Below are 14,067 nucleotides of genomic sequence, written 5' to 3'. Positions count from 1 at the left end.
ATGAACCTTATTGTATTTCGTTTTTATCAATGCATGTATTTTTTATTGTTCCTATTTTTTTGGGCGTAATTATAGTGCCACATTATGGATGGAGTCTTTTAAAAATGAAAGACATCATAACACATCCCATAAATCAAGTCTTTATCATATCTTAGTAATTGTAGCTATAATATGTAAGTAAAAATGATTTACAGTTACTAATAATAAATAAAATAAAAGATAGTTATTATTCATAAATAAGTATTAGAAGTAGCTATGATAAGTAAATTTTCCATTTTTAATCAGTGGCACTGGATTTGAGTATCGGAACAGAGAAAATTTCTGGTGGAAACAGGCGTTACACGACAAAAAATTCGGATTAGTCAAGCTATTTATTGAATATTTGAACATAAGATATTTATAAGAAAAACGGATAGCATCACTACTTGAATTTTAAAAATCTCAACCAACCGTCGTTAGGTATCAAAGACTGGCCGGTGCCAAAAAAATTCAAAACTTTTACTTACAAGCACAAGGTCCACGAGCTTGGCTCCACATGTCAATTCTGACGTTACCTATTAATAACATTCATTAAGATGAGTACACAGAGGACACAATCGAGTGCCCCTAGTGCCAGTGTCGTACCCTTAATATATTTCGGCTTATTATCATAATTCGACTTGTGAGTGAGTTACTTTAAAACGAAGAATATGTGCATGACAATATGCTGTTACACCAAATCACTGAATACAAGATACATATCACTTAGATATCATTTTTACTTATTTAACTATAGTTAAATTATTTATACTCACTTTAATTTGTAACTCTCTTACAAAGCTGTGGAGGAATGGGCAGAGAAGACAGGATACAGATGCAGAGGATCTTTTCAGCTTTGTATGATTTCCAGATTAAACTTAAAAGGAAAGATCCCAAGTGATCTTTTCATACATCATCCAAAATCTAGAGAGAAACGTGGCAGATATAGTAAGCCATTTAAGGGAGAGTCAGCTGCATCACTCCCAGAAAAAAGAAGATGCCTTAGAATATACCCTTTAAGCTATCTTATCATCAATCGGTTTGGCTCTAACCCAAAACAGATAAGGCCCCATGCACTCATTCAAATTATTAGACCAACCACCCCCCTGATTCCTTGTCCCTGTTTCTAGCACGGGCGGAGCTAGAAAACAACTTACGAGTTCAACCGAATATCGTTAGTTTCTTGTATTTTATCATAAAATTTACTAAGTGAGCGTTTGGCCATAAAAGTTATTCACTTTTTTTGAATTTTTTTTTCACTTTTTTTACTTTTAGCGTTTGGCCATAAAAATTATTCATTTTTTTCCGGAGTTGTATTCGGGAATACTAAAAACAAGAAAAACTTGTTTTTAAAATTTTTTCCACCTTTTTCACTTTTTTACACTACATTTCACCAAAAACTACAATTTCAAAAACTATGGCCAAACACAACTCCAACTCCAACTTCAAAAATTCCAAAAAAAGTGAAAAAGTTTTTGGTATTTATGGCCAAAGGGCACCTAAATATGTAAATATTTTAAATTTTGAACCCAGTATAAGAATTTAAAGTCATTGTTAGTAGAATTCAAAACTCATAAAATTCAAATGATGAATCTGCCTTTAACATATAGAGGTAGCAAATCAATTCATCTTTTACCAATTAAATCTAGCTCATGTTGCAGAAATGAAGGAAAAGAGTTGCCATGATAGACTCTTGTGATCCGCCTTTCCCAAGTCCGCGCATATGGAGTTTTTAGTGATCATCGACTTTTTTTTTTTTTTTTTTTTAAAGCAATTCGTCTAATTTATTCAAGTTTAATAGGTTGAATTATGACTTGTTTATCAACTTGAACACATAGGTTAAAACTCAAAATTACTGGGTCAAAACGAATCAAATAACACTAAACGTACAAAAGTCAAAGTTTGGAGATCGAGAAATATGTAAATTTGGAAGAACTTAAACTAACACTTTTAAAAAATACAAATTCTCAAACAAAAAAAAAAGAAGGGAGACTAAGTCACGTTAGACGGATTAGATTATGACCCGTTATTATCACTTTCTACAGTTCTACCTGCATATTTATCATTTCTACCTGTTCCAATATAAACTTGCAAGTTGCAAGAAACAAACCAACCCCGAATGGTATCTATTCTCAGCTAACGAAAGTATTCTTTAATAAACCACGATATACCCCATAGGCCCCAGTCCCACTCTCTTTTTAAACGGGAATCTGTAGTACAAAAACAACTACTCTCTTGCTCAAGTCAAGTCAGTGGTCTGCAAAAAGAATACCATGAATTCTCCAACTTCTTTGATGACCATCTCCTTGCCAGAACAAGAAAAACTCATACACAAACTCCAAATCTTCAAGATTCAAGGTAAAGATAAACGTGGCTCCACCATCCTTCGTATCATCGGCCAACTTTTCCATGGTTAGTTAATTCTTTCTTCAATCTTAATCTTGCTTTAGAGTAGAATCACTGAATCAGATAGCTGTAATCTTGAACAACACATTAATTTTGACAGTTTCAAAGTTTAGGACTTTTTCTATATCAGCCTAACCATACTCTTAACATGGTGTGATACTGTCTGCTTTGGGCAAACCTGTATGGTTTTCACCAAAACAGCTCACACCATTAAAGATTTAAGAGTATCCTTACTTTGTTTGCAATCCATCAATCTTTTTTATCCTAATTCTGATTTTTTATTGTATTGGTTGATTTATCAGCGAGGGTTGTAAGTGTGGAGGCAGTGAACAAGTATCTACAGGAGAAGATATATCCAAGTTTAGAGCAGAGACAATTCTCAATAGTCTACCTGCATACAGGGGTTAACAAAGCTGAAAACTTCCCCGGAATAGCTGCTCTCCGATCGATCTGTGATGCTATGCCGGAAAACGTGAAGAATCATCTGAGTGCTGTTTATTTCCTGCATCCAAGCCTGCAGTCTCGACTCTTCCTTGCACTTTTTGGCCGTCTCATCTTCACCGGAGGGTAATTAACTTTTCCTTATTAAGTCACTATTCATTTCACTCTTACTTGCAATCATTACCAAGTATACATCATAAATTTACCATCAATGGTTATGCTGGAATGGATAGATCTTTCTGCCCTTAACCAGAGAACTCGATTCGAATATTGAGAATGAAAAAAAATGAAAGCAGGGAGCATTTTCCTATTTAATGAGCTATACGATATCAATTCGAATTAATCAGAACCTCAATATAGATACTTAACTCTGAGTGGGAGACCAAAAAAATCATCAATTTAAGAGAGCTTGGTTTAAAGTATAAGAAAATTTAAATTTATATAATATTTTGATCCGCCAATTTGCGGCACCAGTCACGGCTACCATCTTCAAAAGATATACTTGAATAATTGAGCAAACTTCTAAAGCAATTATAATAACGTCGCCTGCGTCATAAAGTAGTGTTATAATATACCCAATGGTCTTTCATCTTTGCACCTGCCAACTTAAAATACTCAATCCCCATTCTTGATGAAATACCATATATACACAGAACTCAGATAGTCCTGAAACTAGCAGATTACACAAATCGGACCAATTAGTAATTTTGTATTACCCGTAATATATTCGATATAGCTGACTTTAAGAGAAAGAAACTTATTAAATATGGTGAAATTTAATTGCAGGCTGTATTGGAAGCTGAATTACGTCACCAGGTTAGAGTTCTTGTGGGAACACGTAAAGAGAAAGGAGATAGAAATGCCTGAGTTCGTGTATGATCATGAAGAGGAGCTTGATGACTACCGTCCAATAATGGACTATGGAATGGAGGGCGATCATCCAAGGGTTTATATTGATTCTACTGTTGAACCTGCTGTGTCAGTGTACTCAATGAGGTGTATTGCTTAGTTAGAAAAAGGAAAACTGTTTTAGGTAGTCTTAGATGGGCTGAACTGATAATGTTTGCCGGCCTCTTAGGCTACTACTACTATGTTTTATCTTCTAAGTATGGAGCATATTACTTTTAGAAAGCCTGCAAAATGCTTATTGATTATCTGTAGCATTCCAGATTTTAATTTTTTTAGACTGTAAACTAAAGACCAAATGAGCAGTAATAGATGTTTTCTCTAAAAACAGAACTAGATTAGTTTCCTGTCGACAAAGCTTTGTTTCCTCATTTCTTCTTTCCTCATTTCTTCTTTAAAAACAGCAATAGATTTTAAGATACGGGTGTTAGGATAAGTAACTGCAACTGATGATTCCTCATTTCTTCACATAAAGTCGGAATTTTTTCCTATTACAGGGTAAGTTATCAAGAATTCCTTCTCAATGCTTCTTATCTGCTCTTTTAATGCATCGACTAATAGAAGTGATTACAGCATATAGTAAATCTTGGAGGCTTAGCTAGTTAGCCTACAGAGCTATCGCGAAAAGTCATCACTTTAAGATTGCTTGGATGCCATGAGACATAAGAATAGAGTTGGAGGGCGAGGCAGTCAGAGGCGGATGTCTGCTACGGGTTCAACCAAAAAGACCATTTTTGACATAGAGTATATATATCTATGTAAAAAAAAATCTAAAATTTCAACAAATGTTGAATTCTGAACCAAAGTGCAATAGGTTCAATTGCAAGATCTCAAAAAGATTCTTCAACTGGAAACACGCAAGTTCTATAATGTTTTTGGTGATTCCATATGGTTAAGACCATTTGGCATCTTAGAGGAATCCGCTCCCAAATAAACACGGCCAAGTTCTAGGTGGTCTCCAATTCCATCTGTTCTCTCCAACAACTGTCTTAAAATGCAAATGGAGTGCTAAACAGTCGGTGACTTTTCCATGGTCCCTAGGATATTTGGTTTTCCTATAACTAGCAGATAAATAATCTTTTCGATAACTATGATGCAGGAACATTTTTTAATCTACAAGTCTCCCATACAATCGTTTCTAATTTTCCAAATTCCAAGCATTTCGCAAGCTTAGGTAAAATAAGTCACCAATACAGGCTAAGCTTTCTGGCTACTTTGCGCATCTAGCTGGTACTACAAGAGTAGACCTCCAGACCTTGAATTTTAGCTAATATTTCGTTTCAGCTAATTAGTTGTTCTCAATAAGAGTAAAGGTATTTACAGAAACATAAAGCAGATGCAGAAAGATCACAATTACATGGGAATATTGCAGGCATAAATAAATATGTCGGTACAAGTTTATTTACAACACACGAATATTTGATTAGTGGGAATTTTGCAGGCATAAATTAATATGTTGGTACAGGTTTATTTACAGCACACGAATATTTGATTACTGGGAATTCTGCGGTCACACAGACTGCATCAAGAAAATATAGGTACAGGTTTACTTACAGCACACCACTATTTGATTATTTGCAACTCGTATACAAAGTAATTCCATCCATCGACTTGAACTCTGGCCGGAGAAACATATTCACAAACAACCTCAATGGAGGACTTCACCAAATTCACTGCAACAAGACAACATAACGATTCAAAAGGTAGTGTACACTGTAAGGAGAGATCAAATGGAGAATGGATGAACAGGTCTATTAAAAGTTTTATCTTTTGCGTATTTGCTTAAATCAACTTTTCCCCTTCCAAACCGTAAAAGAACCTTTCTCACAACAAATAATTCAAGAAACATATGGATTTATGCAAATCTCAAAATGACATGGTCATGGTAGAGCTAGACACCATAATTTCCCATTTAAGTTAGCCGGTAATTGGTGGGAAAAACTTTAGCAAATCACATGAATTGCCTATTCAAAGAACAAAAGACATCGTAAACATCAGCTAACGCTTTCCCAAGAAGTTGGAGTAACTCAATATCTCTCAGCCAATTGATTAACTTCATTCAGATAGATGACTGAATACAGGACCCACAATTACTACTGAATAAGATGGCAATTGCTCAGTTTTTTATGCATTATGTACCAAAGCTTATATTTTTTCGGATAGGACTAATGCATCTGGTATTACTTCATCTTAACGGAAGACTCCCTATATGTAGCATATCCACAACATCAAAACAAGCTTATATTCTAGGCCAAAGGAAGCAATTTATTTGCCTCAAATAGTTAGAAGGTGGCGTCTCATAGGGAAATAATTAATTCTCATCAACATCTTGTCCCTAAAGTCTCTCCTAACTGCAGTATTATTGTTGGCACTTGAGGATCGAACTTCAGTCGTAGTGCAGGTACAAATATCTCAAATAAGTTTAAGAGTCAGCAGCACGCAATCTCTATTACCTAAAAAGTGGTTGAGTCGTGCTTCATCTATAACTTCAATTATCTTAGCATCAGACTAGATTTTGGGGAAATTCAAGTTGACTGTTAACTTTCTCTATGGTGCTGGCCCATACATTACAACAGCGACCAGACTAGAAATGCAGTCATTGCAATGTGAAACAATAAACTTATATACCTATCATCACTCAGATTTCACAGGGGAAAAAAAAAAGAACTAAGCTCAATTTTACACGAGTATATAGAAAAGAGAGGCAGACTTACATTATCAACAGGGATTTGGAGTGAACCAAATTGGAGGAGGCCAACGAAGCATAGAATGTGAATTGCGAGGATAGCAGGACAATGCTTCAATACTACCATCCTCTAAATTGTAATACCCTAAGTCATGATTCCCATTGACACCATCATAATTAGCCTCACAATAATCATCAGTGAAATAAATCCTATTTCCTTCACACCCAGGAAAATCAGAAGCCAACAATGCCAATGAAGAATTTTCTCCTAAAAACAACATATTATCACCCAAACTGTTCATTATCTCCCACTTTGGTCCATCTAAATCCAATCTAAATACACGAAATTCAACTGTCTTATACACAACATCAAGCTGATGATACGCGGCATCAATATCAAGCTCCAAAAATCTAGTCACAAGTAAAAGTTCATCATTTGTTTTAACCAAATACTGCATATCACCGCCAATTTGCCTAGGGGTTTCAATAAACGAAACACTAGGCGAACCGCCACTAAGATCACAAACAGCAATTTCTCCAGATTTATGAACAGCATAAAACAATCCATCAAAATAGATAACATCCTCAGCATAAAACCGTGCATCATCAATAAATCTCCATGAATTTTCCCCGTTTTTGCAGTAAGCAAGCTCACCTGTTGTTGGAAAAAATAATTCAAAGTTGTAAGAAACCAAAATTGGTTAGGATTAGATATTTTAATTCATGTCTAATTAGAATTTATAGTCAAATTTATATAGGAATAGCTTTGCAGTTTATAATCAAAATAGGTTTTATGCTATTATAAATAGGTGTACTGCTAGCTATTCTCGTAACCAGAGATATTCTGGAGCCTGTAGACAACGTTACGATATTTCTGAGTTCAAATTTTCAAAATATATAGCTTTTATATACTTTTATATAATAGTATATAAAAGGTGTACTGGCTACGTGGCGTAAATATTTTCAAAAATAGACATAGAGCCTGATTTTCCCTTCATACTATCATAATATAGATGTTGCTAGCTATTTTCGTAAGCAGATATATTGTAGAGAGCATTCGGAGATTTATGATTTTAGGAATAACATATTTTCCTTCACCTGTTTCATTAAGGATCACCATCGCAATAAAATTCGGATCACGTGAAGGACTATTCGAAATCACAACCTTTCTAATAAACGAATCCCTCATTTCTTTCAAACTCCGTGTATAAACCTCGCCACCAAGTGATCTCACGGTAAATTCCCTCCCTACGCTGTAAAAATCGAAATTCACCACATTAGGAAATTCAGTAACCGGAGGTAAATTAACAGTTACTTTCGTGATGGGATTAATCATGAAAATTAACGGCGATTCGTCAACGATAATTAGCCATCCGTTAGAAGAACCGCAACGACGACGACGATGATTAGAAGCTTCTGGAAGACTGAGGAAGTGAAGCTTGTTGTTTACGAGATTGAAAAAACCGGTACCGTGTAAGTTGGACCGGTTTTTTGGGAGCATCAACCATGGGAGTTGAATTGGTAAGTTTTTGGGAGTTGTTGGTGTTGAGGATCGCCACGTGGAACAAACTGCACGGAAATGGAGGTAGTCGTTAAGGTTGGTTAGGTTGTTTACGATTGTGTAGAGGAGTTCTGGTGGAAGTTCCGACCAATCATGGTCAACCGACATGGTTTTGGAAGATATGTTGAAATACAAAATGCAGGATATTATTATTGATGACTCTTTCCCGCTACCGCACAAATTTCTTATCCTATACTTATAGACTGTACCAAGAAAAAAGGAAAAAAGATTTTTCTTGGTAGGGGTTTGGCCATGAAAATTAAAGATTTTTTACTTTATTTGAGATTTTGAAGTTGGTGTTGAAGTTCGAGTTGTTTTTTGTTATAATTTTTGTAAAAAAATATTTGATTGTTTGAATGCGGGTGAAAAAAGTGAAAACTGAGTAGGCGTTTGGCCATAGAAACCAAATAGTTTTCACTTTATTTGGAAATTGAAGTTGGAGTTGTGTTTGGTTATAGTTTTTGCAAAAAAATATTTGGTTGTTTGAATGTGTTGAAAGTGAAAAAAGTAAAAATAAGATTTTAGTTGTTTTTCAAATTCCAAATTTAGAATTTTCATGGCTGAACATTGATTTTCAAATAAAGTGAAATAGTTTTTCGGAAAAAAGTGAATAATTCTCATGGCCAAATGGGTCCCGAGTTTTATGTGTTTTCCAAATTTCAAATATAATTTCAAGTTGTTTGGAATTTTCATGGCCAAACACTGATTATGAAATAAAGTGAAATTTTTTTTGGAAAAAAATGAAAAATCCTCATGGCCAAACGGGTTAAACAAATTTATACCATTCACAACATATCTAGCGACCTTTTTCATTAATACTAAGAATAAATCGACCTTGTACGTATAGTATGAAAAAAATTACTGTGAACTTGCAAATTAATAAAATTTAGTACTATCAATTTAGAATTTGTAGTGTACTCTAAATTAATGTATTACAGTATAAAGAAATAGAAAGAAGACTTGATTGTAAGTTTTGGGGGGAAAATACTTGAAAGTAAGCCAATTTTGATTTAAAAGATTAATTCTGGTCACGAAAATGCCGGCAGTCCGTGTCAACTTAATTAGACGATTAGTATTATCTATAGTATTTTATAATAATGAAAAGGAGAGAAATGATATACATACTAGCAAGTTTTTTCATTTGGTAAGCGAAAAGAGTTTATTTTATTCATTATAAAAAAGTTGCACTACACAATCTAATCACTAGTCAAACAAGCGATTGGCTAAAGAAAAATTAACCTAATTTCCAATAAGTGTTCAAACTATATTGGTCAATTGGAAAAAAAATTAACAGAGAGTAATATCAAATCCTGGCTATGTAAACATTTTAAAAAGATTTGCTCCAAAGTTCATGCGGTTTCCGCTTATAGAATGTTACACATAATTTGATTGACCATTAGTTTTAATTCCTTTTGAGCTAAAGTTGCTATATGCACTAGAGACTGAAAATGGCCAGACAATTCATCCTATATTTCTAGAATCGGTAGCTTACAAAATGTTGACTTGAAAGTAGAAACCCGGATATTATCATATAAACTATAAGAGCAGCATTTTGCCAAGACCAAATCAAGTGTATGTCATCAACCACAAATCTAAGCTCTCGTTGTGTGACACAGACAAGAGTTTAGCACTAGAGTCCCTTCGAGTTGGCAGCCAAAGAACCTTTATTCCTGACCATCTTTGAGGCTTCAATAAATTTCGATAACCAGTAAGACTTTTAGTCTTTAAATACTAGCTGATACAGCACAGAGAGTAGGTCAAAGCCTCCAATAACACTAAACTGGTAAGAATTAAACATGGAAAGAGAATAAAGTTTTATCTTAACCAAATTGATAGTTTAAACAGCCATTGGAAATAGCTACTTCAAAGGTCCAGCTTGCCATGTCAAATTACAATAACAACATGCCATGTCAAATTGTCAATGTTAAATAAAAGCATGTAATTTATCAAATTACAGTTTGTCCACTTCAACAAAAACTAAAGCATCTGCTCCATTTCAACATTACATTTAAAGCACTTCAACAAATTAACAAAGTTTCAAGACTGAATTTGACATGTCCTAGAAATAGGATCAAGATCTTTCTCTGGCTTTGCTACATGGAGTTCCCTTGAAAGAATGGAACACCATAATAAATGATAGAACACAGGGAAAAAGTTTAAATGATATTAGTGCCAAGAGATGTCGTTTGATAGAGCATAGCCTATGAGTTGACTAAATCAGCATCACCCCCTGCCTCGACAGTTGTCGCGTCGGTGCTCCCACCATTGTTGACAACATCTAAACCAGCCTCAATAACAGTCTCAATGACTTCTGAACCGTCACCAGCACCAGCAGAATTAACATTATCGGAGCTCTCACCATTGTTGACTGCACCTAAACCAGCCTCAACAGCAGTTTCAACAACTTCTGAACCATCACCAGCAGAACTAACATTATCGGTCTTCTCACCATTGTTGACAGCACCTAAAGCAGCCTCAACAACTTTTGAACCATCACCATCCCCAGCACCCGCAGAATTAACATTATCCCCGCACAAATCAGGGTAATTACGATAGTTCAGGGAATGCAGAAACAAAGCCATTGTCCCTTCCTTCTGCTCCGTCGATGCAATATGACTATAGATATACTTCATTTTAAATTCTTCCGCCACCTCATAATAATCTTTCAGAGACACTTCTTCATGAGTGTCCTTCCACTTACTGTTATATGAGGTGAAAAAGCACTCGTCCAAATACAATCCAACCTCAGGCGCCATGGGAACATTGATGTTGACATCCCTGATTTTATCAAATTGTATCAGATTAAACCACGGTTACCTACTCAAAACTTAAAAACGTACTCACTTAGCTTCAATTTGTTTGTCTTACTTTGCTTTTTAGTTTGTTTTAGAAAAAATGTCCCTTTCTATATTTAGCAACTCTTTACACCCAACATCCACATGGCATATTACAAGATTCAAAGGGTATTTTGGTACATTATACATAACATATTGACCACAAGATTCAAAAGTCTTCTTTATTTTCTTAAACTCCGTGTTAAGTCAAACTAAGACAAACAAATTGAAACGGAAGGAGTAATATCTAACAAAGAGTAACACATACCTTCGGAAGGCAGTTACAATTAAGGATTCAGGAGCAACATTTCTCATGATCGCTACAGCAAGACCAATCATTTTACGGATTTGATGAAGCATGAAGCTCTGACCAATCACCTCACACTTCACAAAGTCCATACCATCAACATTAACTACAGTATTTGCAGTAAACGAAATGATATATCTCTTAGCAGCAGGGTCCTCAGCTTTAGTCCTCGTCGTAAAATTATGAAAATTATGAGTCCCTTCATAGTACTTCAAAATCCTATTAAATCTCTCTTTTTCTTTCTCCCCATAGCAAAACACACTCTCTTCCATCGGTTCTTCCACTATTTTCACATTTTCATCGTTCTTTTCCTCAACGTTCTCACTTAAAGAAGCCCCATTTTCAATTACCATATCATTTACATTAACATCACTCACTTGTGGTGCATCAACAACAATTACTGACTTAGTTATTGGATCGTAAACGCGTCTACCCATTACTCCCGATACTTTTCTACCCCTTTCTGAACAATCCCCACACTTAACAAGCTCGTTACCCGATCCTAAACTAGCTAAAACACTCTCTCTATCACGATGTTTAAACGGGTCAAGAGCAAAAACAGGAATCATATAAACATACCTACGTTTATCACAAAACTTCTTAGCATTAAACGCATTAGTAACCCGTTTAAACCCGAAAATCCTGATTTGGGGATTAAGAACTGAGTTAAGCCTATCAATAAAACCAGGCGGGTCAACATAAAACCGACCCGAAACAACTTGACCCACAGCACTAACACCTTTATCAGTACGAGCACTACGAGCCCAATCGTATCTTCTAGGTTGACACTTGTCATGATCAGGCACACCACCTGCTTGATATAATGCTTCTTCTAAATCACCTTCGATTGTTTTAGCACCTGGGTTTTTTTGCATACCTTGATAACCTACGCCGCAGTATGCGAAGAATATTGCTATTTTGCGCCGCTTGTACCTCGGTTTTCGTGCCGGTGTGGGACCCTTGGTTTCTTCGTCGTCGTCGGAGGTTGTGGTTGTGGACATTTTTTGTTTTTTGGGTTGTGGTTCTAAGGTAGTTGTTGATAAAGGGACGGTTTCTTTCTCCATTGTTCGATGTTAATGAAAGGAAATTGTTGATTGAAAATTGCGATTTTTATCAAACCCTGATAAAACCCTAGGATCAACTGGGATGCGGAAATGCTGTGCTGTTTCTAATTGTACCAAGTGAATGAGCCATAGTACCTTGGAGGATTTTGGAAACCCAAAAAAAAAAAAAAAAAAAAAAAGGAAAGGGGTGATGCCTCATTTAATAGGCGTTTGGACATTTAAAAAAAATATATGATATTTGAAAAAGAGTACAATAAAACCTCTCTATAATGGCGCCGTTTATCTGAAAATATTATGGTTATGTATATATATTGACATTTGATGTTTTGATCTCGTTTAGATATTATAAATAAAAGTACGCAAATAATTATTTTTTGTAGTTTTTTATGTTATAAATGAAAAAAATATACTTGTTAATTTTAAAATCTCAAGTGATTTTGATATCTCATTAAATAAAATTTGAAAAAAATAAGAAATACATAACTAGTGTACCATACTGACAAAGAATAAAAATCTAAGGAACATATGCATTTAAAATTAATTGAGAATTTATTTATTTCAAGTCGCAATTGTAGGTTGTTTCGTAAATTTTAGCCTCTTAGTGATAATATAACGCTTGAATTGATGAAATTTTTTGTCCAAACATTCCGCAAAAAAGAGTTCAATAACTTTCCCTTGAAGGCTATCTAAGGGTTTAGCAGTTACTCTCCTACTATGTTCATGACATTAATGATGATTACCATAAATATTTTAATATTTTATTTTTATTCATAATATATTTCTTAAAAAATAAAAATGCACAATATTTGTGTATGACTGTTATAGAGAGGTAATTTTACAGAATGTGCTGCTATAATGAATATATTTCTGCTGTTATAGGTAAAATGTTGTTATAGAGAAGTAAAATATAACATGAAAAATCGGTTCCGAAGAAAATCATATAATTATAGTGAAATAGTTTTATATCGAATGACAATTATAAAGAGGTTTGACTGTATTTGAACATTTAAGTAATGTTTGGACAAATATTTAACTTGAAAAACACATAAAAGTTTTGTAAATGGAAAAATATCACTTAAGAAACTGATTAAAACCACTTTTTTCAAACTTGAAATTCATCTAAAAAGCTTCCGTATATTGTATAAATAAACGTTATTTCAAAATAATTTTGGATTTTCCCAAAGGAATTTCTCTTTCTAGAGTCAAAGAAGTCACTGTTTGATCAAGTAGTATCATGAGTTTGAATTTTAGTGACCTCCTTATTGTTTTTCAATCAATTAGTTATTTTATCTCCCTCTAATTATGTACTTGCTCCAACTTTTAAAAAAAATAGTATATTTTTTAGTTTTAATATATCCGTTCAAAAATTAATTAGCATTAATCATACAATTCTTTTATTGGCTTTCTATCTGCTTTGGGGCTAACTAGGATTTGCGCCGGAAAGTCTAGCTCACTTTGGGTGGTAAATCGCTCCCTATGAAAAGCAATTTCATACAGGAGATTTGAATCTGAAACCTCTAATTAAGGATGGATTAGTAATTGCCACTCTATTTGACAAGATTACTTAGCATCTCTCAAATTAACCTTTTATGCATTCTTTGTTTCTTGGCATTATTTTGACCTAATTGACTTGACTAATACAAGACTTATTTTCGACCGAATTGATCCTATGGTCATTTATCAAGCAAAGTTCTTCAATATAGAATGTATGTTACCATTCTTCAAAAGTCAAACAAAAACCAAGACTCTCATCCAATAGAAACGCCAAAGATAACGAGTAACAACAGAAAGGGGCTAATAGCCTGTTTGACCAAGCTTCTAAAATTTGCTTATTTTAAAAAGTA

General features: G+C 34.4%; 3 protein-coding genes across 4 annotated transcripts; 1 reads left to right on the top strand and 2 right to left on the bottom strand.

Moving 5' to 3' along the window:
* The first annotated feature begins 2,161 nt into the window (after nucleotides 1-2,161).
* On the top strand, nucleotides 2,162-4,128 carry LOC132033081 (uncharacterized). Its single transcript, XM_059422944.1, has 3 exons — nucleotides 2,162-2,430; nucleotides 2,727-2,991; nucleotides 3,652-4,128. Exons 1-3 carry the CDS (start codon nucleotides 2,292-2,294, stop codon nucleotides 3,872-3,874), a joined length of 627 nt encoding a protein of 208 aa, XP_059278927.1. The 5' UTR covers nucleotides 2,162-2,291; the 3' UTR covers nucleotides 3,875-4,128.
* Nucleotides 4,129-5,146: 1,018 nt separating this feature from the next.
* On the bottom strand, nucleotides 5,147-8,203 carry LOC132033080 (F-box protein SKIP23-like). Its single transcript, XM_059422943.1, has 3 exons — nucleotides 7,556-8,203; nucleotides 6,486-7,112; nucleotides 5,147-5,444 (listed from the first exon to the last, which is right to left on the bottom strand). Exons 1-2 carry the CDS (start codon nucleotides 8,124-8,126, stop codon nucleotides 6,490-6,492), a joined length of 1,194 nt encoding a protein of 397 aa, XP_059278926.1. The 5' UTR covers nucleotides 8,127-8,203; the 3' UTR covers nucleotides 5,147-5,444; nucleotides 6,486-6,489.
* A 1,723-nt stretch (nucleotides 8,204-9,926) lies between these two features.
* On the bottom strand, nucleotides 9,927-12,418 carry LOC132033079 (uncharacterized). 2 transcript variants are annotated; one of them, XR_009408659.1, is made up of 3 exons: nucleotides 11,121-12,418; nucleotides 10,164-10,796; nucleotides 9,927-10,125 (listed from the first exon to the last, which is right to left on the bottom strand). XR_009408659.1 is itself a non-coding variant. In XM_059422942.1 (2 exons), exons 1-2 carry the CDS (start codon nucleotides 12,221-12,223, stop codon nucleotides 10,220-10,222), a joined length of 1,680 nt encoding a protein of 559 aa, XP_059278925.1. In that variant the 5' UTR covers nucleotides 12,224-12,418; the 3' UTR covers nucleotides 9,927-10,219. The 2 variants fall into 2 exon arrangements, 1 of the variants encoding a protein (XP_059278925.1); XM_059422942.1 differs by having other exon boundaries at nucleotides 9,927-10,796.
* Between the last annotated feature and the right edge of the window lie 1,649 nt (nucleotides 12,419-14,067).

The sequence above is a fragment of the Lycium ferocissimum genome, chromosome 10 (assembly GCF_029784015.1).
Source record: "Lycium ferocissimum isolate CSIRO_LF1 chromosome 10, AGI_CSIRO_Lferr_CH_V1, whole genome shotgun sequence".
NCBI lineage: Eukaryota > Viridiplantae > Streptophyta > Magnoliopsida > Solanales > Solanaceae > Lycium > Lycium ferocissimum.
Note: the sequence above shows the minus strand (reverse complement) of the source record. Positions and strands in the feature narration are given on the sequence as shown.